Consider the following 21397-nt stretch of genomic DNA (forward strand, 5'->3'; position numbering starts at 1 on the left):
GAAGTGTGTACCGTGTGAGTGCGCTCCCTCCCCTCTTTACTCCTGTCCATCACTGATAGGTTGGAGTGCTGATAGAGTGACCTTATTTTGAGTTTTTTCTCTCCAAACCTGTCCCGATGAAAGATAAGGCGAACGCGAGGATCCAACAGAATCCTCCGTTTCTGCATCTGTGGAATGCGTGACCCTGCGTTGCCCTTTTTGGACCCGTTCCCATCCACACAGGAAGTCTAGCATTAAAGCAGTGCCATTTCTTCCTTTTCCCTTCCTTTCCCTCCCTCCCTCCCTCCCTCCCTCCCTCCCTCCCTCCCTCCATCCCTCCATCCTTCCCTCCCTCCTCCTCTCTCTCTCCCTTTTTGCATTCCTTTTGACTGACTGTGGCACATTTCAGGACGGCTTCATTCAGCATTCCTTTGCATCCCCCCGATTTGTTTTACCCTCCCCATATTTTTTTCACATCTCCTTCGGTTTGAGTCCGGCTTCATCAGACGTGAGCCAAAAAAAACCCCAAGACAACTTCATATCATCTCATTTTCACCCCCCCCCCACCTCCTAATTCGCTTTAAATGGCGTGGCCGCGAGGGCCAGAACGGGAATTAATAAGAGCCAATAAAGCTCGACACTGGGGCATCCAGGCCAGTCTTTAAGTAAACATTATGACTTCTTGAGGGGTGGGGGCTGGGGGTCTGGAGGATTTGAAAGGCAGCACTTGATGAATCGTGGCGAAGCTTGGGAAGGGCTAATTTCTCACTTAGCCGTCCTGATGGGGCTGGCTAATAGGCCTTTGCTTTGCCTGGCTGATTGTCTGCCGGCTTTATTATTGTGCATTATCGCGCTGCCCCCTGGCTGTTGTTAGCGTTCGGCCCCGGAGACGCCAGGGCCTCCGTCATTAATCACACAGCGCCACTGACTCACTCAGCTCCAACACTTATCCCCATTGCCACGAAGGGACGAAGGGAGAGGATAGAGAGATGGAAAGGGAGGAAGAAAAGAGAGAGAGCGCAGGAGAGGGAATATGAATGAAATAAGTATGGGGAACTTCAAGTCTCCAGTTGGCAGGACAGCTTCCCGATGACTGTATGTCCCCTGGATCGCTCTCAGCGGTTCAGTTGCTTCAAATAGCACTACATTTTCTGATGCACGTCTTCTGTCTACGGCACAGAGGATAAGAAGAGTGTATTCTAAAGTCCCATCGGCTAATGCTGCCTTCATGTGGTGTCGGACACATGGGAAAATTAGTTTAAAGTCGGAACAACGACTCGGAAACTCTGGAAAGATTTTGGTGCCCGGCTTGCTAACTTGACGTCATATGCCTCATCAACATGACGGTTAAAAGTAGATGTTTCTTTTTCTATTCATTGTCAAGCATCCATGTTGTTTTTTGTTGTTGTGACCACATTCCAACTTCGAACGACTTCTCAACTCGGTCACTTGGACCATCCGAGGAGCCAATGAAGGCAGCGTATTGTAAGTGTGAAGACCCTCTGTCAAAGCTTTACCTGCTGTAACTACAATCGCACAGGACCATCCATCTGCTTCATCCTTCTCTGAGTGCACGTGTGAGGAGAAGAGGGAGGCAGCAGCGGGAGAGATGTGTGTGAGGTTTTCATCAGTGCAGGAATTTCTCTTCCTCCACACATCCCCTCCCTGGGGTCCCCCCCCCCCAGTCCCCCACACCACCACCCCACCTCTTATTTATGTTCTGCACACAGCAATCGCGCTTGCATACCGAGAGGCGTATAGAGCACCTGGTGTGTCTAACTCTTATACACACACACCGTCATGCAGCAAAGCTAGCACGCTCTCAGACACACTGTTGAAACTCTTACTCCGTGTACACATGTTCACGCACACACACACACACACACACACATGCATGCATAAGGAACTGTGCTCAAACAACGCATAGCGTACTGTGAAAGCATAGCGAAAGGCTCTTGTCGTCGTGCTATGCTTGTGGCATCTACCAGGGCGCTTTGTAGAGCCTTGTATGAAGAAGACTGTTTTCACTGCAGATGAAGAGGCCCCTCTGACAGGATACAGACCTCACTCTCTTCTTCTCCTCTACAGTGAGTGCCATGTGCAGTGGCCACTTGAGTGGAAACTTTAGCTCAATAGAGTTTGCGGTGGCTGCTCAGTGATTCTATAATAAAGTGCATTTCAACTGACTGCGTGTGTACGAGAAAAGTCTGTTTTGGTGCTGTTTGCAATCATGCTAATCTTAATCTCTGCAAGTTTAAGTCCCAAAAACTTTTTCCATACAGTGCATTTTGTTTCTTCTCTTCCCAAGGACCTTCACGGTATTTGGCTGAAGTAATAGGTTGCATTGTTTGCCTTGGCTTCAAGTAAATGGCTGAACAAGCATCTTTTCCCACTCCTCAAGAGTCAGGGAAAGTGTCTGTCTGATCAAACAAAGGCTCTAGGTCTCTAGCAAGGGAAGAAAATGAACAAAGTGGAGAGCAGGGAGAAAACCAATACCGCATAACTGGGCCACCACGGCAAACGAAGCCGCCTGCATTATCTATTGTCTCGGTCCTCGCAGCCTCCCACTCGCCCTGACACAAGTGGCTCTCGAAACAAATGCAAAGTCAAAATAAATAAACAATCTAATAAGCAGCGGGCTGTGGGGAAATCGCGCAAGATTTCCATTGTGGCGCGCGCTTTCTTCGCCCCTTATCTACTGGGTAGCGAGCGCAAAAGAAGCATCGTGTAAGCATTACGATTACATCGTGTGGGTTTGTTACCCAGGAATGTAAGATGCACTCAGCTCATTCTGCGGTGCAACACACAGGGTCCCTCACCAGCCCTCCAAAGCATCTTAAGTGGAGAGGTCTGAGGGACCAAGACGCACGCGAGGATAATCTTATTAGCTCTGCTGAAAGCTACTGATGAGCTGTGTTGTTGCGCTGTGTTTGTCCTTGACAAATAATATAAACACTCCTCATTTGTACAGGCTTTCTTTTTTGAACATTTTCTGAAGTGCATTTCGATACCAGCCCCGTTTTTTCACCCTGATGGAATTCTATTATGATGCTTTACCTCTTTTGTAAAGATAAATTTAATTCAGGTACATTTTTAATGCAAAAAAGCATAAAATATGTATACATGTTTCCATGCAATATTCAAGAGATGATTTACTGATTCAAAACCTGCACCAATAGACACTCTCAATAATTGATCAACTTTACATTTCACAATGTATCGCTCAAAAGAGGGACCCACACATGATGATTGGATGATATATAAATATGTAAATGACTAACCATCTGAATAGCTCAAGCATGTAACTGTACACAAAAGGGCAAGAAGGCCGAGCACTAAACCAGTTTGCGTGTGCATATCTGGGATTCGATATGTGTGTGTGTGTGGCGGGGTGTGACTAATTCCTGCTAAATGGCCCTTACTTGAGGGGCTGGTCCCCATCAGCTGTAGGCCAGACTTAGTGCCATCTGGGCACAATGTTAAGTTTCACTGGTGAAAGGGAGCCACATTCACCAAATCCCAAGCCCCCCCTTCCTCCTCCTTTTCCCCCTTGCCTTCCAGGGCCAAGGGCAAGCCATAAGTGCAGTGTTGTACACAGCATGGCAACCAAAATATGTGGTTTCCTGGGAGAGGCATTGAGTTCGGGAACACCTTCTTGGTAGGGATTTTTTGAACCCACGACAGGTCGTCCAACCGCCAGCGAGCACTTCCACTGTCTCCTTAAGGGGCCTCATCTGCTTTCTGACCTTATCCAATGCAAACACATGCAGCCTGAGCCAGCGCATTCGGGTTTTTTTATTGCTAGATTCAGCTAATCTCGCTGAAGGGGCTTCGTCTCCTCCTCCCTCTTTGCCCCTCAGTGTTTTAGTTATTCCAGCTGTGCAGGAGCCCTTAATGTTGTTGGCATAGCTGCGAAACGTGCAAAAACACACAGGAAAACATGTGCAGGCATGCAGGGGCACTGCGAGGTACACACACACGCACGCGCACACACACACACACACACACACACACACACACACACACACACCCGCACACACACACACACACACACACACACACACACACACACACACACACACACACACACACACACACACACACACACACATGCTCCTCCCTTTCCTCATTCATTTTCTCCCCCTCTTATCCCACTTCTGCTCACAATCTCCCTCAATCGTCTCCATCTCCCATCTCTCCCCTCCCCTCTAACTGGCTGTGCTGCGGTGCGTTTGTGCGGTGTTGATAAGCCTAAGATAGCAGATCTCGGTGGTCGCTGATGTAATGATGATGAATGCTGCGGCACTGCCAGTCTCCCCCTCGGGGGGCCCTTGACACTGAACAGTCGCCCTAATGAAATGAACACAAATACAGTACCCCGTCTGTGTAAGGGGGTGAGGGGGCTGGTTGCCAAATCCAAGAAGACACTTCAAGAGTTTATATAAAAATGTCCCTTAGTTTCAAAGTGTGTTTGTTTGTGTGTGCCATGCATGTGCTATTGGAGGTACACCTTGGGCCGTTTAGCCTTTAAACAACAAAAGGCAGTGATTTTTTTGATAGCGTTAGCGGTCGTTTAAGCTTGCATGAAAAAACGAAAGAAAAGGAAGTGAATTTTTTCTATCAAAGGCAAAAGTTTATTTTAGTGTTTCACTTTGATGTGTACAATTTGCAGATGACTTTCAACTCTGTGCCTTTGTCACCAAGGCATATAATTTATGTTAAATTGATTTGCTTAATGTGCTTATAAAATAAGAATGTTTTTTTTTTTCTTTTTCTGAGGGAACCGTCTGAATTGTGGTATTTTAAACCTGTTTAATCGCCTGCCTTTCTGTGTGGAAGGATTACAGTGGAGCACAAATAAAGATACACCCTCTTTCGCTCTCCTCTAATTGGGTGTATAGGACAGACATTTCATGGGGAAGACATTAATATGAAATTAGCATTTATTTTGGGTAACAACGGCAAACCAAGGTCTAGTTGTGATTCCTTCTCTTGTGCCAGACCTCTTTGAGACACCACTTATGGTAATATCTCTAGGCTGTCTAATGTACATTTTTATTAAAATCTGATTCCTGCATCTAGTGCAAACATTCATTACTGTTTATTTTTTTCAGTGACAACAACCAACTTTTTTCACTTGAAGAAACATTCTTCCCATGTGTCAATGTCTTGGTGTTAACACAGATGGAAATGTATTTTTTTTTTACGTTTTTTTAATTTCTGAAAAGTTGCAAGAGGGGAAAACAAGCAACACGAAAAAGGTGAAAGTAGAGACAGGAACATCTGCAGGACTGGGTGTGAGCTTTCAGGTCAGAGGGATTATGGGTGAAAAGGTCCTGCTTTTAATTGCTGCTTTGGAACTGTGGCCTGCCTGGTGGAACACAAAAGGCCGGTCAGACACGCTTCAGTGGCTTGGACTTGTGAATATTTGCCCGACCAGTGGAATGCCCCGCTTTTCTCCTCACCTCCCCTAAAAAAAAACCAATACTGACACTCAGCTTCACTTCACTTCCAGCCCTTTTAGCTCTGGTTCGACTCACCTGGGTGCAACAGGAAGACACACAGATACACGTGTGCACACTTCACACGCAAAGCATGTTGGGAGATATTCAACAGCTGTAATGTAGGTCCCCCCGTACTTAATTTAGTCCAAAAAAGGATCATTCAGTCTAACTTACTCAATTTACTTAAATGTTCAATCACTTAAATGTTCATGTTTACAGACTAGTATTAACTTTTTCAAGGCACTACAATATAGTATGTACTCCTTTTTCTATATGTGTATATATCTGATTCTTGAGAACGCTTGTTGTCAAAATAACTTTTTGTCAAAATCAGTGAATATCTCCTCACAAGTCCGTACTGTGTGTGATATGAAAACAATCTGGTGTTAATACAAAGTCTAGGCTCCGTAAACTGGTTAACAAAACGTATGTAAACAAAGGGGGCCCACTGTAGCTAGCAACATGCCCATTTACAGAGCCTAGGCTGTGTATTAGCACTGTATTTTATTCAGCGCACACACAGTACATATAGGTAGTGGATCGCGAGGATATATTCCCTGAATTTGACAAAAAGTGATTTTGACAACAAGCATTCTCTAGAATCGCTCACCTTTAACTCGCTCATTCTGCAAAGACCACCAGACATCAAACATCTCTCTCCATCAAAAACACATGAGGCAGTGATTCAAAATGATATCTGTGCAAGTAGGACAAAAATGTCTTTGGTTGTGGATGACGGGTACACATGTATTCATGTGGGAGTGATTAGAGGACGAGCTCTTGTTTAATTCTGTTTTGATTGGTAAGGGAGTAATTGCATTGTGTTTTTTTTCCGTCTCACTCTTTTTTTTCGTAAGCCGGCAATTGCTTACAGATGTTGTTGTCGGGTCAGAATGGAAGACAGACTCTGGTTTTTCAGGGGGTTGGGAAAAAAACAAACAAAGCACACAGTGTTTGTCTGAAGTTTACCCCTCACCACTTCCCCCTCGCCTTCGCTCCTTGGGGAGTTGGTTAAAATCACCCCCCCCCCTTCTCTTGTACTTTCAGCAGCACTCCTCTGTTTGCACTATAGCTGACTTTAGCACTGGCCTTTGTATCCACGCATGTTTATAGGGTGGAGGACAATTAAACGGTACAGTTGGGTAATTAGCTGGTCTTTATTGGAAAGCAAATGTTAGTCAGACTAAATATTTCCACTAATTATCCACGAATTATGGAGCCAAAGTAAAGGCTTTGCATTGGACCAGATGACGCTGTCCTGTACTTTTGTATAAACAAGTGGTTGTGCTGTGTCACCGTGTTGTCTTCAACATAATCAGAGACCTCCATGACCCAGATAGAGTTGAGTTTGTAGACGGCCTCTGAGGTGCAGAACTGAACAGCATGTCTGCGAGACTCTGTTGACTTGAACCCCTTCTAAACCCACAGACAGTATTAACTCGAACCACCTTTATTCTTTGAAAGGAAAATTGCCCGGCACCATGATATTCCCAAAAGTGCCTTCAAACAACCCTTAGTTTTTCTTCTTCTTCTTCTTTAGGACTGTGAACGTTTCTCTCTCTGTGGTATCCCCTTAAGCTTTCTGCTTTCTCTGTAGAAAGACTGCTAGAGCAGGATTATCAGTTCATCCACAAGATGCCTGTACTTCCATTCTGAGATATACAACTGTCAGGATGTCCTGCATTGTTGAGTTCCTAGTGTTGTTGTTGTTGTTGTTTTGACAAGAAGTCAGAATTTTAGTGTGTTGGGTCAAAATCATGTTACGTAAATGTTTAGTTTTTGGCTATTCAACCACAGTTAACAAAGAAGGAGAACTGCCTCCTGACAAGCAGATCAGAGCCCAGCAGGTTCTGGTTAAGATAAATCAGGGTGAGCCAGCGGATTGACCCGTGCTCTGCTCTGGGCATCATGAAACGGATTTGGATTGGATCTGAAGTTTTCCTTCGAGTTCTCAGTGTTGAAATCTCTTCTCGAGGCACTCTATTATTAAAATGTTAACTTCGATCAAGCAAGAAATACTTCATTCCCACTCGTAAAGCACAATCAAACTAATGATTTACTTCAGGTTAAAAAGCAGAGACACTTGTTCAACTTTCTCATGACCCAATTTCGTCTTGCCTTAGGTTGTTGATTCATGCCTTAACACTCATCTGTCTTCTGTCTTCTCCCTTGCCAGTTAACCCTGTCTCCATGAGGTGTTGAGGAATGAGCAATCGCCATGGAAACCCAGTCCCAGGCCAGTTCAGCAGCTGAGAAGAAGAAGAGGGTGGAGACCATTGTGGCGACCAAGGGCTCATCAGCGCGCAATGACATCAGCGAGAAGGCAGTGGCCTCCAGCACCACCTCAAACGGTACGCGTCAACTCCAACTCCCCTCTGTGGTTAAATGTAAATATAATCATTTGGGGAAAGGAGATTAGGAGAAATGGGTCCATTGCTCAGCTCGCCAATGGAGTAATGGGAACATGGACCCCCAGTTAAACAATAATACATTTTCAAAACGTATATACTGTATGTAGACAAAGCGACAACATATCTAAATAGGTCTTCACCTCATCACTTGATATTGTGGAGAGACTTGAGGCAAATGTGGATGATGCCATCTTTAGTTACTAGCTTCTTGCCCTTGAAGGCCACCATAGCTTCTGTAAATTCTCAGAACGGGAGGGGTTTGCAAGGGAGCGTTGCAAGCTAGAACTGAAATCACTAGATGCAGCCAAAACACTCCTACATACTGTACTTTTTTAAAGACTTTGCAGACTCAGGTTGGTCACATCAGTTAATCAAACTTCAACACTGACTTGTGGATAAACATGCTACTAAATCACAAGTTGTATCCATTTTTATCCTAAACTTAACCAAAAAGTTGATTTGCTTATGTTTTCATTACTTACAGACATAAATGACCCAACTCAAACACGTACAGATCGTTGCTTCTGTACTGTTTACTTTCCCCCCATTATCATGTTTCACATAGACTCAAATGCAACCCTCACTGGTAGCCATGTTTACATAGCATGGTCTTAAACACATGCTATTAAGAAGTGGCGTGGCGCTCACAGTTCACTAAGCCTGTCGCCATTCAGCCCATCATTCTTAATTCGGTCGCGGGTATGAGGAATATAAGATTTTCCTCTTTGCTGAATAGGCCCTAGAGCATCAAGCTACAGTCATAACAAAAACCAAACGTTGAGATCACCGTGGCCTAAGCTGCAGCTGTGCTCATTAGCAGTGTGAGAGGATTTGGAATGTTTTTTTGTGCGGATGGAGGTATTGCCCTAGTAGTTGAAGCTGGTGGAGTGTTTTTTTTGTCACCCCCATGGACTCTGCTGATGTAAAAATGTGATTGAACCAAGTGTGAACATAAGACTAACAATCCAGGAATGGGTTGAATAAGTTGTGGTGACTTGCTCCCCATATGGGAGTTATCACAGGAAGTAGGTAAGGTAATGCATCCTGAAGCATCTTGGGAACACTCTCGCTCTTACTCATTCCCAGATGGCCGGCACTGTTCTATTAATGAAAGGGGCAGTGAAGAGGAGGGGGGGGGGGAGTTTGTTGTGGAAAAAGCATGGATGTAATTTGGCTCCAAGATTGTGGATTTTTCTTCGTAATGTGTGCTGGTAATTACAGCCCTGAACAGCATAACATTTGTCTTCTTTGAAAACCTCACCGGGAATCCTCCTTCACGGTTTCAACCACGTCTGAAAATTCTTCGCTCCACTTTTTAAACCACGTTGCACTCCCTAAAATACAGTAGCCTCATAATTCACTTGACAAAAGGGAGGGATGATACTGACCTGCAGAGAAAGGTCCCTTTTTAGATCCCAATCACTCTCTCTCTTTCTCTTTCTCTTTCTCTCTCTCTCTCTCTCTCTCTCTCTCTCTCTCTCTCTCTCTCTCTCTCTCTCTCTCTCTCTCTCTCTCTCTCTCTCTCTCTCTCTCTCTCTCTCTCTCTCTCTCTCTCTCTCTCTCTTAAAAATCAGATGATAGCTTACACATTCTTTGTGTTGTTATAATTACAGCACATTCCCAAGTCAACCCCCAGAACTCATAACCTCTTATCAGGTGTAACCCTACACTGGCCTCAACTTTAACCTCCGTAGCCCCTGCCCGACCGCCTCCATGCAAACAAAAGGTAATTGTGAGCAGCTGTGGAACCCCAGTGACTGCTTCTTCTAAGGAAGGGCCAGGCCAAATATTTCCCCCCGTCAAGTAGAGTGTACAGCGGCCCCTGATCTCGCTGCAGGAGACCCCGTGGTGCACTTGGCAACGGCATGATACGATAAGTTGTGAAAAGTGGGAAATAAGTAGGGGAGGGCAGTGGATGTTTAGCTTGGTCTTTAAAACTCCTGCTACCAAGAAGTTCAGCTTTTTTCTGTTATTGCTGTCGCCTTGCAAACAGGTATTGATCCCACCTTGTAGCTTTAATTAGTTCTAATTAACTAAATGCACTTGTCTAGATATGTACTTGCTGCTAAACCCGTCACTTTATATGCACTAAAGGGATAGTTTTCAACGTAACGCTGTCCTCCCATTTGTTTTCCCTTCTATGTACCCATAGTCTGTAAGTTTTGTCCAAGTGTAGCAGGCCCAGAGTAATTATTGAGTCCTGGTAGAGCGTTCCCACATGGTTGGCTAAATGGTGGCTTCATCCTGTGTGCCATTCATCTCCGTGCCCCCCTCCCTTAGCACTGACAGCTCAAAAGAGCCGACTGTGCCACAACAATGCTGTGATTGGTGCTCTTTAGGAGGGGCTTCGGAGGGGGGTCTCTCTGTCCCCCTCCCACCCTCGTCATTCGGCAGGCAGGTGGACCACAAAGTCCCCTGATTCTTTTGTTGGGTGCCGAGCAAAAAAAAAGAGAAAAAAAAAGATGTCCATGCTCCGTGCCTGAATAAATCCTGTCGTCATGGGATAATTTGCTAATAAAAAAAGAGGGGGTGGCTCGCTGAAGGATTGGTTTTTTGCAAAGGAGAAAAAAAGTAGTGGAAAAAGTTTCTGGTCGGTCGTACTTTTATGACATGGGTGCTGCTGATTTGAGGGAAGAGAGGGAGTTAGTGTAGGGTGGAGGCAACTGGACACAGTTCAGAAAATTACCAGGCAATGCTGTTTTAACATGACAGAGCCTCTGTAAAGCACGTTTTGAAGTGGGCATGTTGGGACCTTCTTAAATGGTCATGCTTTAAAAGGGCAAGAGCAAAGGGGTCGCCCAGGCAAACAAGTTAAGCCTTAAAGGGCAACCAATGTTAGGCTTTCGTGTAGGTTACCAGAGAAATCCCTATGCAAATGGGGAGCGTAGCTAAAGTGTTTAAAGAAGAAAAAGGGAAAAAAGAACACTTGACTGCTTTGAAAAAAAAAGAAAAAAGAAAATCCCCTGAGAAGGATAGAGCAGGGGGAGATAGAGGGAGAGAAGAGTGAGGGGCCACCTTCCTTTTTAGGCACAGCCATTTAAATGATCAACAGTAAATAGAGGGGAATGTCATCTGACAGAAAATAAAGTTCCCCGTTAACAGCGGGGATGGAAAGTAATTTACAGATACGCTGTCCCCCGCCATCTTTGTGCCTCCCAGATAAGGTTTCATTTCAGAAACGGATAGGAGACATTTTCACTTACGGGCCCCCATTCTGGGACACCTGTGATAACAGCTTGTGGACCCCTAATTGAAAATGGGTTTCAAAATGGATTTTCACTTTTCTTACTCCCTCCTCTCCCCCCTCCGTTCCCTCCCTCATGAGTAAACCCCCCCTCCTCCTTCTCAACACCCAGCTCCATCCCTTTTTTCCTTGGCGTTGCCGTGGCGTTGGCAGAGAGAGGCAATATTGGAAGGACAGAGAGGGAGAAGGAAGGGAGAGAGGGAGGGAGGGAGGGAGGGAGGCTTGGGGTTTGGAAAATGGAGCGTTGGGAGCGGATCATCCCTCAGCCCGTGTCACAGCTATGACAGCCGCGTGATCTGTCTTATTAATGAAATCATTGATCACTTGATGGGACTCATAATCAACTGTTTCTCCACTGTGTCCTGCCCCATCTCCTCCTCCTCCTCCTCACTCCTTCATGCTGCAACCTCCTCTTTCCACAATTTTTCTCATCCCTGTTTTACCCCCACACCCCTTTAAAGATGTACCACTTTGTACCGCAATCTGGTCTTTTTGTGTGTAAAAAAAAAAAAGATGGATAGATAAATACATAAAATTAACAAGAACGCCCAGACATCGGCTGACAATAAATGCTGACAGGTGATTAAGCATCCAGACGTCTGATGGGAATTTCATGAACTGCAAAAAATGTGTCTGCTTCAGTTTTTTTTTAAACCTCCTACAAGGAACTTTTAAATGTTCATGAAACAATGAACAATGGTCTAATATATCCTCTGATGATCATAAATGACCTGTAACAGCAAACGAGACCATCAGCGAAAATAATGCTATTTTTCATAAATATTATTAATGCCTTTGCATGGGTTAGATTTTTCCTGAGAATACCCTAAATCAAAGATTACTTTGCTTCCCCATCATCATAATACCATTAATAATCTGACATATTCATATATGAATACATTACTTCATCGTTGTGCATCCTGCAGTCGCCCTCTCTCTCTTTCTCTCTCTCTCTTCCACGCGCTTCCTAAACAAATGCACGTGCCGCCATCGCACGCATGGGTGCTGGTGTTGCAAAAACACTACAGCTTTTGTCCAAAGGTGCAGCTGAAATCAACAAAAACTTAAAGTTCCTTGTAGCTTTAAATTGCCCGTTTCTTTCAGGGTAAACTAATTGGTAGTTTATTTAAGCGATGCACATAGTTTGTTTATGCATAACTAAACTGCTAAAAGGTGATCCCTGTCATCTGTATTTGTGCTGTATATATTTCACGGGGACCAGAGGAGGAAGCAGGGGCCCCTCTCTCTGTGTTACCCTACTCTGGGCTCTGCCTGTGGGGGCTAATGAGAGAGGACTGATGGAGGGATAAGGGACCTCATGGGAGCTCTGGTTGGCCCACAGGTCAAACAGCACAATGGAGAAGGCGTTATAGAGCCTGACACACAACCCCTCACAGGAAAACTGGCTTTTAGAGTCAAAAGACCTCTGTATGCTTCATCAATTATAGATAAAATACATAACAAAACTATGGGATAAACACAAACACATAGGGAAATCTTGTTTTCTCCAAAAAATGGCCGGTTTTGTGAGATGTAAGACTAGGTATCAAAAAATAGACAATCTACCTGTAGGTTTTGGTTTCAAAAGTGACTCCGGCCCCATGTGAACACACAGTGGATGTGCATTGCTTTCACTGGTGAGCCATAGCCATTTCATGGGCCTCTGCACTGAAGGCAATTTCCTGCAGCAGCATGGGGGGACGGGACAGGCTTTGGCAGAGCCACCTCACAGGGGCCTGAGGCGCAGGATTAGCTTAGCCTCGCTGCTACTCAGGGCGGAGGGGAACCTCAGCCGCCCAGCCCCAGCCCTGCCCAGCCTGGCCTCTCTCCTCTGGCACACTTCCGCATGCTCAGATCTGCCTGCTGGAGCTCCACTGCTCCTTCACCGCTGGTAGCTTTATATAAGCCGCTGCCTCAAGACCTTTGCACGCTGTGCGGAAGCCGCCAGAATTTAGCTGTAGTGGAATTGCATCTTTGTTTTTTGGTTTGTTTGTTTTGGTCAGTGATCATCCTACTTGTTTGCCCTGGTGGGTGTAGAAAGAGATATAGCTTTGAACCCTGTAAGTACAGCAGGTTAAAGTTGAACCGGGAACTCTAGAAACTTTTAATGGATGTTTGCAACTGACAGTAGGGGTGTCACTCAATGATTGCTCGTCTTTGTTTTAGCTTCCAAATAAGTTTTGCAGCATGGAAAAAAGACTGTATGATTGTCTTTGCCAGTCTTAGACTTCCTGTGATTTGATGTTGCTTGAGTCAAAGATGTTGGCAGGTAACTCTGAGTACAGTAGTATTATAACCAATAGAATTGATGGCCGAAACTACAACAAACGAAGACACACATTGTCAATTTTAATTGACTTTCCTCTTGAGTGTTTTCTTAGGGTTGTGCTTTTATACAGAAAACCATCTCAATTTGACAATTCGGTCATATATATATATATATTTAATTCTAATATGTTGCGATGATTCATGCTGACCATCACAATGGCTCCATAGAGGAACCTGAGATCATTTTCACTGACACGCTGAGAGCCAGAAAGGCCCGGGAGTCAGAGGTCACCCGGGTCAGAGACACGTCGCCCGGCCTCACAAAGACAAATCAGCCGTCCCTGTGTGAGAGGATGGGACTACATCACCCAGCCTGTCCCTTGCTGCATCCCAGTGGCGCTGTGGCCCCTGTCAGATCTCACTCCTCTCAGACAGGGGGGGGGGGGGGGGAGGGGCGACCAAGGGCCCCGTAAACTCATAAACCCATAAAGTGGGGAAACAGTAGTTGATTATTCTAGCACTCTGTCCATTTGTCGGTAGGCATCAGCGGCCTCCCTCCTGCCAGCAGGAACAAAGCAGGAGTGTCCTGACCCTGCCAGGAGGATTTATTGTGGTGTGTTCCTGTTCGCGTCCTCTCTGTTTTGTTTGCCCGCTCACGCCTCCTTACCACAGTTGGGTTCTTGTTGAATGGGGATGAAGTAGCAACCAGTGGCCTTACCACCAGGGTTGGAGTTGATATGAAAAATGACATGTAAAAAGAAGGACAGGTCCTGCTATTGAGCTGATCTTTTGCAGTCTGTTAACTTTAGCTCCTTATAAAGATACTTTCTTTCAACAAGATATTTTGAAAGACTTTTCTATATTTTCATTCTATTGTTGCTTGTTATATGTATAAATGGTAAGGGCATATTTATCTTAGATTTTTAATAAGCGGTTTTCTATGTACTGAAAAAATATAGAAAAAGACCCACAAATAACGAATTATTAGTTTGCATATAAAGAATAGGTACACATCAAGAAAACTAGCTGTGGTGTTTGCAGAGTGATACATATTGCTGTACCAAGAACACAGTGCGGTTGGCCAGTTAAACAAAACTTCCAGAAATACTATAGCAGAATTTTTTTTTGGACTCCGAAACTCACTATTTGTCTGAAAGTGGCCTGTGTCTGCTCAAAACTCAGTGGATTAAATCAAGACATGCTCTGTGGTTTGAGAGAGCAAAAGGCCTCTATACCCCCTAATCTCCCTCCCCTGACCTCCACACCCCCTGGGCCTTGACTCTCACCCCTCTCCCTGCTCCCCCCGCCCCTTTCCCCCGCCCCGACTCTCTCCCTCGCAGTGCGAAAGAGGAGCTAGGATCAAAGGCCATAAACCATGGCAGTGATTTCTGGTGATTGATTAGAAGCAGAGGTTGAGAAGCAGCGGCTCTCTCCCCTTCCATTCTTCCCACCCTCTGGTGCTGCGTACGCGTTCTCCCAGGGCTCTCGTAAATAGCTCAGGCTTCAAGTGTGAAGAGAGAGTTTGCCACGATTGGCAGACACAGCCCAGAAACACATCCGTGCCAGAGCAGCTTGGCCAGTTCTTTTTTTTTCTTCTTTTTTTTTTTAGCCTCTTCCTCCTGGATGGCAGGGGGGTGTCAGTTGATAAGAACCATTTGTTGTCTTGCCTGGATCTGGGGAGGGACAGTGTAATCCCCTCGCCCTGGTCTTTTTCGCAGAGCTGTAAGGGAAAAGAGCAGAGGAGAGGAGAGGAGGAGGAATTGATTTTCAGAGAGAAGAGGGCATGCGGAGAATTGAACTCAGATGTGTTGCAGAAACGGGGGTTTGAAAGGAACATTCTACTTGCGGGGGGAAAACAAATGTCTGTAGCTTACAGCAGAGGGGCCCTGCAATTTGAACTTGAGCAAGTCCTTCTAATGTTAATCAATTGCATAGCTGTCTTTCACCATTGCCTCCTCCTCCTACCCCCCCTTGTCCTGAGCCCAACTCAGCCAGGAGGCCTCTTGACAAGCAAGTGGTCCTGTAAAGGCATTTTAATAGGCCATGCCTATTCACAGGGCCTCGCGATTAATGCTTGAACTGCATGCATGCATGCTTTTTGCACACAGAAATTCACATGCACCTCTTTCTCTCTCCCTCTCTCTCTCTCTCTCTCTCTCTCTCTCTCTCTCTCTCTCTCTCTCTCTCTGCCTGCCCGATCTCACCTGAAGCTGTGAGTCTTAATGATGTTCGGAGTGTGGGCCTCGCGGCGACAGCTCCAGTCCCGCGGAGATGTGTCTCATGTCAGACTTTGCGCCAGACAGACTCCAATAAAGAGAAAGGGGGGGCTGGGCTAGTGGTGGTGGGGTGGGGTGGGTGTTCTCCAACGCAGCTGGACCGGAGCCAAAACTAGAAGTGCAATTCTCTGAAGGTTTTGTTTTTCCTCCGTGGTATTTACAAAGTGATTGAGCACATATTTGAGTGTCATGGAGTATCTCATTACGCCCTTAAAAGCTTTTTTACCCATGCACATGCTCTGAGATATGGACATATGCGTGGCACACTGTAGATTCTGTAGTAACGCGTGCGTGCAAGGCATGCATGCAGACACATCATCTCTCACTTTTCTCTCACTTTTCCTCAACAGCACCAAACTGTACACACACACACACACACACACACACACACACACGCACACAAGAACACACACACACACACACACACACACACACACACACACACACACACACACACACAAATGCACACACATACACTCGGTGCAGCTGGAGGATGGGCCGCCATTATTAACTGTTTGGCGACCTCATGACTTCATCTTCGGTGCTGTCAGGGGCAGGCCCACAGTATGTCTCCGCCCGGCTCAATGGGCCCTTTGTTCTGGCTTGGCTCTGGAGCAGCTCAGCGTGGGGCTTTTCGTGAGTCCAACAGCCCCACTTGGGCTCTGGAGAGAGGGCAGGGGGATGGGGGGAGTGGATGGATGGATGGATGGAGGGATGGAGGGGAGGTATACTGGAGATTTGGTGGAAAGACATGGGAACTGGGAGAAAGACCTGGGAGAGTGAGTGAGGGATTAGATCAGGAGACCATGAGTGAGTAGCATAACATTAAGAGGGGAGAAAAAAGAAAGTGCAAGATACAGAAGGTGGGATGTAGAAGAGTAAATGAAGAGGAATGAGAGAAGGTGATGCTACACACCACAGGTGAATCTTAAAACTTGCATCTTCTCTTTAACTACGACCATTTTAATCGCTGCCCTCTCTGCTTCCTTCCCTCCTTCCGACTGATTCACTCCAAAATGAACATCGGATTATGAAGGCAGCGTGTCACCTGAGCTGGAATGTGGGATTAATGGCAAAGTAATGCAGAGATTAGAGCGGGAGGCGAGAGCGGGAGAGAGGAGGATCCGACTGGCGGGAGTGACAGGAGAGGTCATACATGAGGAGAGCTCATTACCCAGAGAGAGAGAGAGAGAGAGAGAGAGAGAGAGAGAGAGAGAGAGAGAGAGAGAGAGAGAGAGAGAGAGAGAGAGAGAGAGAGAGAGAGAGAGAGAGAGAGAGAGAGAGAGAGAGAGAGAGAGAGAGAGAGAGAGAGAGAGACGGCTGCAACAGGAGGAAGGGGAAAAAATGGACAAAGTGTTGAAGCAGGAGATATAATGAGAAAAAAAAATCTGGCCAGATAATAGGGACATGTCTTATGTATGGAATATTAAAACTGCTTTTGTAGAGTTTAGCCCTTTTTTTAAATAACCGATAAATGCTGTCAATAAATCAAACCAACACTATCTGCTTCATTGTCATTCTAATGTCATGATGCCATTATTTGACCACCATTATCTTACTATGTCCATTTAGATTTTCGTGTCTCCCGTATACATTTTCCCACATTGCAAATTGGCATTAAAAGCTTTTTACAACATGGACACTTCGGATTTTCTGATCGGTTTTAAACGTTTCAATTTTGAAGAATGTCCCTAAAAATGTTGACATGGCTTTACAAAGTGTAGCTTCAGCTCCTCCGTAATTGCTGCAGGAAACATAATTGATTTAGTTTCATCATGACCCAAGGCTCCTTGTACCATTGACCTTTTTTTTAAAGCTAAGAATCGTTTGTTGCCCACCGTTCATGCCTCTGTTAAGCCCCTTACTAACTAACCTCAAATTATTTATTTATCTTGGACACCTTAAAACACCTCTCCATCACACTACAATACACACCTTGTTACTGTGGAGGTCTAGTGAAACTTGACACGTACTGGCTGATGTAACCTACAGCTTGATTGTTCCAGATTATATCATCTAAACCTGCGACTTTCACCCTGTATTGAGCTTTTCATTGCACTAACAGAGCCACTTATCTAATCACATAGAAGGTCCTGTGCCTTTTCTTTTCCACTGCTCACCTCCAACCTCCAGCCCCTTCCCAGCACACTGTGATTAAGTCTGTTTGTCCAACATAGCAGATCCTCTAATCTACAGAGCTTTCCCTGCCTGCTACAGACACTATAATAAAAGGCTCTAGGTCTACCTGTATTTTGAGGGGCCAAAGGGGTGAATTACACCCTGTTTATTAAAGGGGCAGTCCCATTCATATCACACACTGTGGGGCGGGTGAGGGTTAGGTCTGGGATTTTGAAGGGAAACGTGGCCCAACCGTAACCATGAAAGGATGTTGGAAGGCAAATGACGATTGATAGTTTTATAAAGGGGTTCTTTGTGAGGTGATTTGGCACCTTTTGAGCTTCTCGTTGGGGGGAAAATGAACTAATGTTATTTAATATAATTAATGTGTCAAGCTGTAAATGTAAAATGGCTGATTCAATTAGCGATTTTAACACCAGGTGACTTAGCGTGTGTGCAGAACAGCCCCTCTTTGTGGGAGAAGAGTGAAGGAGTCAGTTGAGTTGTGTTATTTTTATGGCGTTTGGCTTGTAGTTTGGAATTCTGATTGTCATGCTTGCTGGTAAAAAGGCCTTATGTCCAAATGTGACGGCTTAGGAACTGTAAGCATTACCAGCTGCAGCATCAAAGGCCCGAGCATGCTGTTCATTTAACCCAGATCCGTCACACTCATGTGTAGCCCCCGATTCAACCTGTAATGTAGACATTCAGCAGAAGGCATTAGGGCTGAGACTAATATGGAGTTATGGACGTGAATTAACTCCCAGCACCTCTCGATGTGTGATTTTTGTCAAAGGTTACCGACAATATTGGAATATGTTTGGCTGCCGGGGCACTGTGGAAATGACTACAGGTTTCCAATGATTAACATGATTAACAGCAAATACAAAAATACAACCTAAAACTTTGTGCCAACACACTTAAAGAACATCCGCATTTCGTTTTGAGACGCTTGTAAATGAAAATGGCGTGTGTCTTTGTATGTGGATAGGTAAAACAGTAACGTTACTATAGTCTGCGATCGTGTAATGTTATTTGAAGAAGGCAGCACTGCAGAAGTTATTGTCAACTAGGTCAACAGTTAGATTGAAGGACCAGCATCATATCACTATTTTGTCCGAAAAGTTGAAACTGAAAATATAAATGAGAAAAACAAAATTGGATGTTCAGCTGTTGATCAGAGACAGCCAAATAGAAGTTTATAAATCCTAATAGTTTTGGCGATGGACTGAGACCTTAAAGAAAATGACCAGGAAATAATTCTGGATACATTAATTTCTTCTTCTTTTTTATACTGAAAAGCTAACATTTATTCTTAGCCCGTTAAGTGTGTATCTAGTGTTGTTCACACATGGCTCTTGAAAGCGTTTCACCTGTTTACTGAGTGGACAGCAGGTGCGGGATTAGATCAGCAGCAACAGAGCGGACAGTGAATTATACAGACGGATTCAAACATCCACAGGCCTAATCACCGCAAGGAGAAAGTGAGAGAGAGAGAGAGAGAGAGAGAGAGAGAGAGAGAGAGAGAGTTCACTCTGGACTCAGATGTTCACCAGTCATTGATAAAGTGCTTAGCAGCAGGAAAATTAATGAATCCGGCCTGACTGGGAGAGGGGGGTTTTGGGGTTGGAAAAGGAGGAGGAGGAGGGCTGTTGGGGGGTGTGCAGAGGGGGTAATCCTGTTCCAGCTAAATGGCTGATCCCTCTCATTCCTCAGATATCAAATGTCAAGAGTTAAATTAGCCTGCTAGCCTCTGATAGGAGTTAACATGCTTTTAAATGGGGCGGGGTGCTGCAATTCCTGCTCCCTCTCTGGGATGGCGGGCAGGTGCCTTTTGAAGTGTCAACTAATTATCCAGCTCCTAGTAAGTGCTGGTTAACTATCTAATGGGGGCCTCTACACCTCAATGGCTTGCATACTCACAGACTTGAACTTATGTACAAGCATATGTGAAAGTGCATTTTAACACAAACATAAAAACACATCATCATACTTTATTTACACAAGAGTTCTCAGGAAGTCAATGCATGAATGCAATACATGAATGTAAAGTTTGAACATTTAAAAGTTAACTTCAAGAACTTTATGCTTTACTGTAAGGTGGGAAACATCCACAGTGGCATTTTGATTATACTTGATGTGCTTGAAATTACTTTATTATCTTTTTCTATTTTATCCAAACTGTTGGCTCTGTGTTTCTTTGCTTTGGCTGGATATCCATTTCTCTTGGCGAGCCGTTCCTAATCTGAGTGCCACAGACTTGGTCCGGATCACTCTGGTGTCAGAAGTGGGATTCCAATGCTGAGGCCCAGTGGAAAGCTGGCCCACTCTGGTCGGGTGGGCAGTCTGCCCAGATTCACCCTAAAAGACCCACTATCCCAAATGGACATAATTCCGCCCTGGTCTGCCCTAGTACACAATCATTTTATATTGTTACAGAGGACAGTATAAATAACTAACAGGTTTTGGCTGATCAAAGCTGGCTTGTGACTATCTGAAGCAATGGTAACACGGTCTATAAGCCAATCAGTCCACTAAATGGCATTTTTTGCTTGCTTTGAAGCCTTGATCAAATGCATCTCTTGGTGTTTGATTCCTCCAAAGAATGCAGGCCAAGGTGCCCTTTGAGTGAAAAAAACCTTAAAAGCCATAACTATTCATGGTCAAAAAGAGTCAGGGCTTTCAGCTCCCTCATTGCGTTGGCCATTGCTCCCTCACAATGTGGCCCTGATGAAACGGTAGTGGGGTTCCGGCCTACTCTACGGTGGGCCTGTACCCCTAATGGGTGAATAAGGGGGTAGCTAGGGGCAGCCGGAGGCTTGGCACGACTCAACCCTGCTGTGAGGCTGATTTGAGGTGAGTGAAGGGAAGAATGAAGGCACTAGGCAGGCTTTGATTTGCCCCTCCCCAGCCCAGGAGGCCTGGAGGCTGGGACGGCAAGTTGCTGAGCTCTGGGTGCGTCCCCGCAGACCCCTGGCGGCATAGAAAACAGGCAGGGGGTTGGGGCGTGGGGTTGCCGAGAGCCAAATTGAGATGTGTCAAATTTGGCTAGATGAATATTGAAGAGGGCATTTGCAGGCGCTGTGTGGGGAATCAGCAGCTTGACAATAGACTGCTAAACAGGAGAGGGAACAACCTGACCTGCCCATGTCCCACACTGCAATTCGTCTGAACATCAGTCATACGCTGATGGTTAAATGAATGTTCAACTATAGATTCTCTCCACAGAGATGGAATCAAATATTAGTGCAGGGTTAAGGGGAGTGAACTAAAGCCCCATTCTCCTGCTGTGTGCTGCAGGTGTGAACAGGTAGATCCTTGTATACTTAGTCAGATTCTATGGATAGTTCATATGTGAAAATGTTTACAGTTCTCCAGAGCACTGACACATATTTTAACTAGGGGTTGCTGTCTATATTGTAGGTTGACCCAATTCTGTTCTTCTGACATTTAGAAGATTTGTTTGTCAAGGAGTTTCTCCAATGTCGCCCTTTTGAGGCAGATAAAGGGAGCTCCATTAGGACTTGGTAACCTTCACATTATGCATAACTGAACTCTCTTGTGGGGAAGGCACCCGGCCTCCTTGTGGCACTGAGC

At 45.3% G+C, this 21397-nt stretch overlaps 1 protein-coding gene across 1 annotated transcript in view; it reads left to right on the forward strand.

The window, feature by feature from the left end:
- gli3 (GLI family zinc finger 3) overlaps positions 1–21397 on the forward strand; it is a 98516-nt gene that overhangs the window by 11625 nt on the left and 65494 nt on the right. Inside the window, exon 2 of the mRNA XM_080050155.1 lies at positions 7660–7834. Within this exon, the coding sequence (XP_079906281.1) occupies positions 7702–7834 (133 nt within the window). The 5' untranslated portion in view covers positions 7660–7701. The remainder of the gene's footprint in view (positions 1–7659; positions 7835–21397) is intronic.

Source organism: Ammodytes marinus (genome assembly GCF_949987685.1).
Source record: "Ammodytes marinus genome assembly, chromosome: 21".
Taxonomy (NCBI): domain Eukaryota; kingdom Metazoa; phylum Chordata; class Actinopteri; order Uranoscopiformes; family Ammodytidae; genus Ammodytes; species Ammodytes marinus.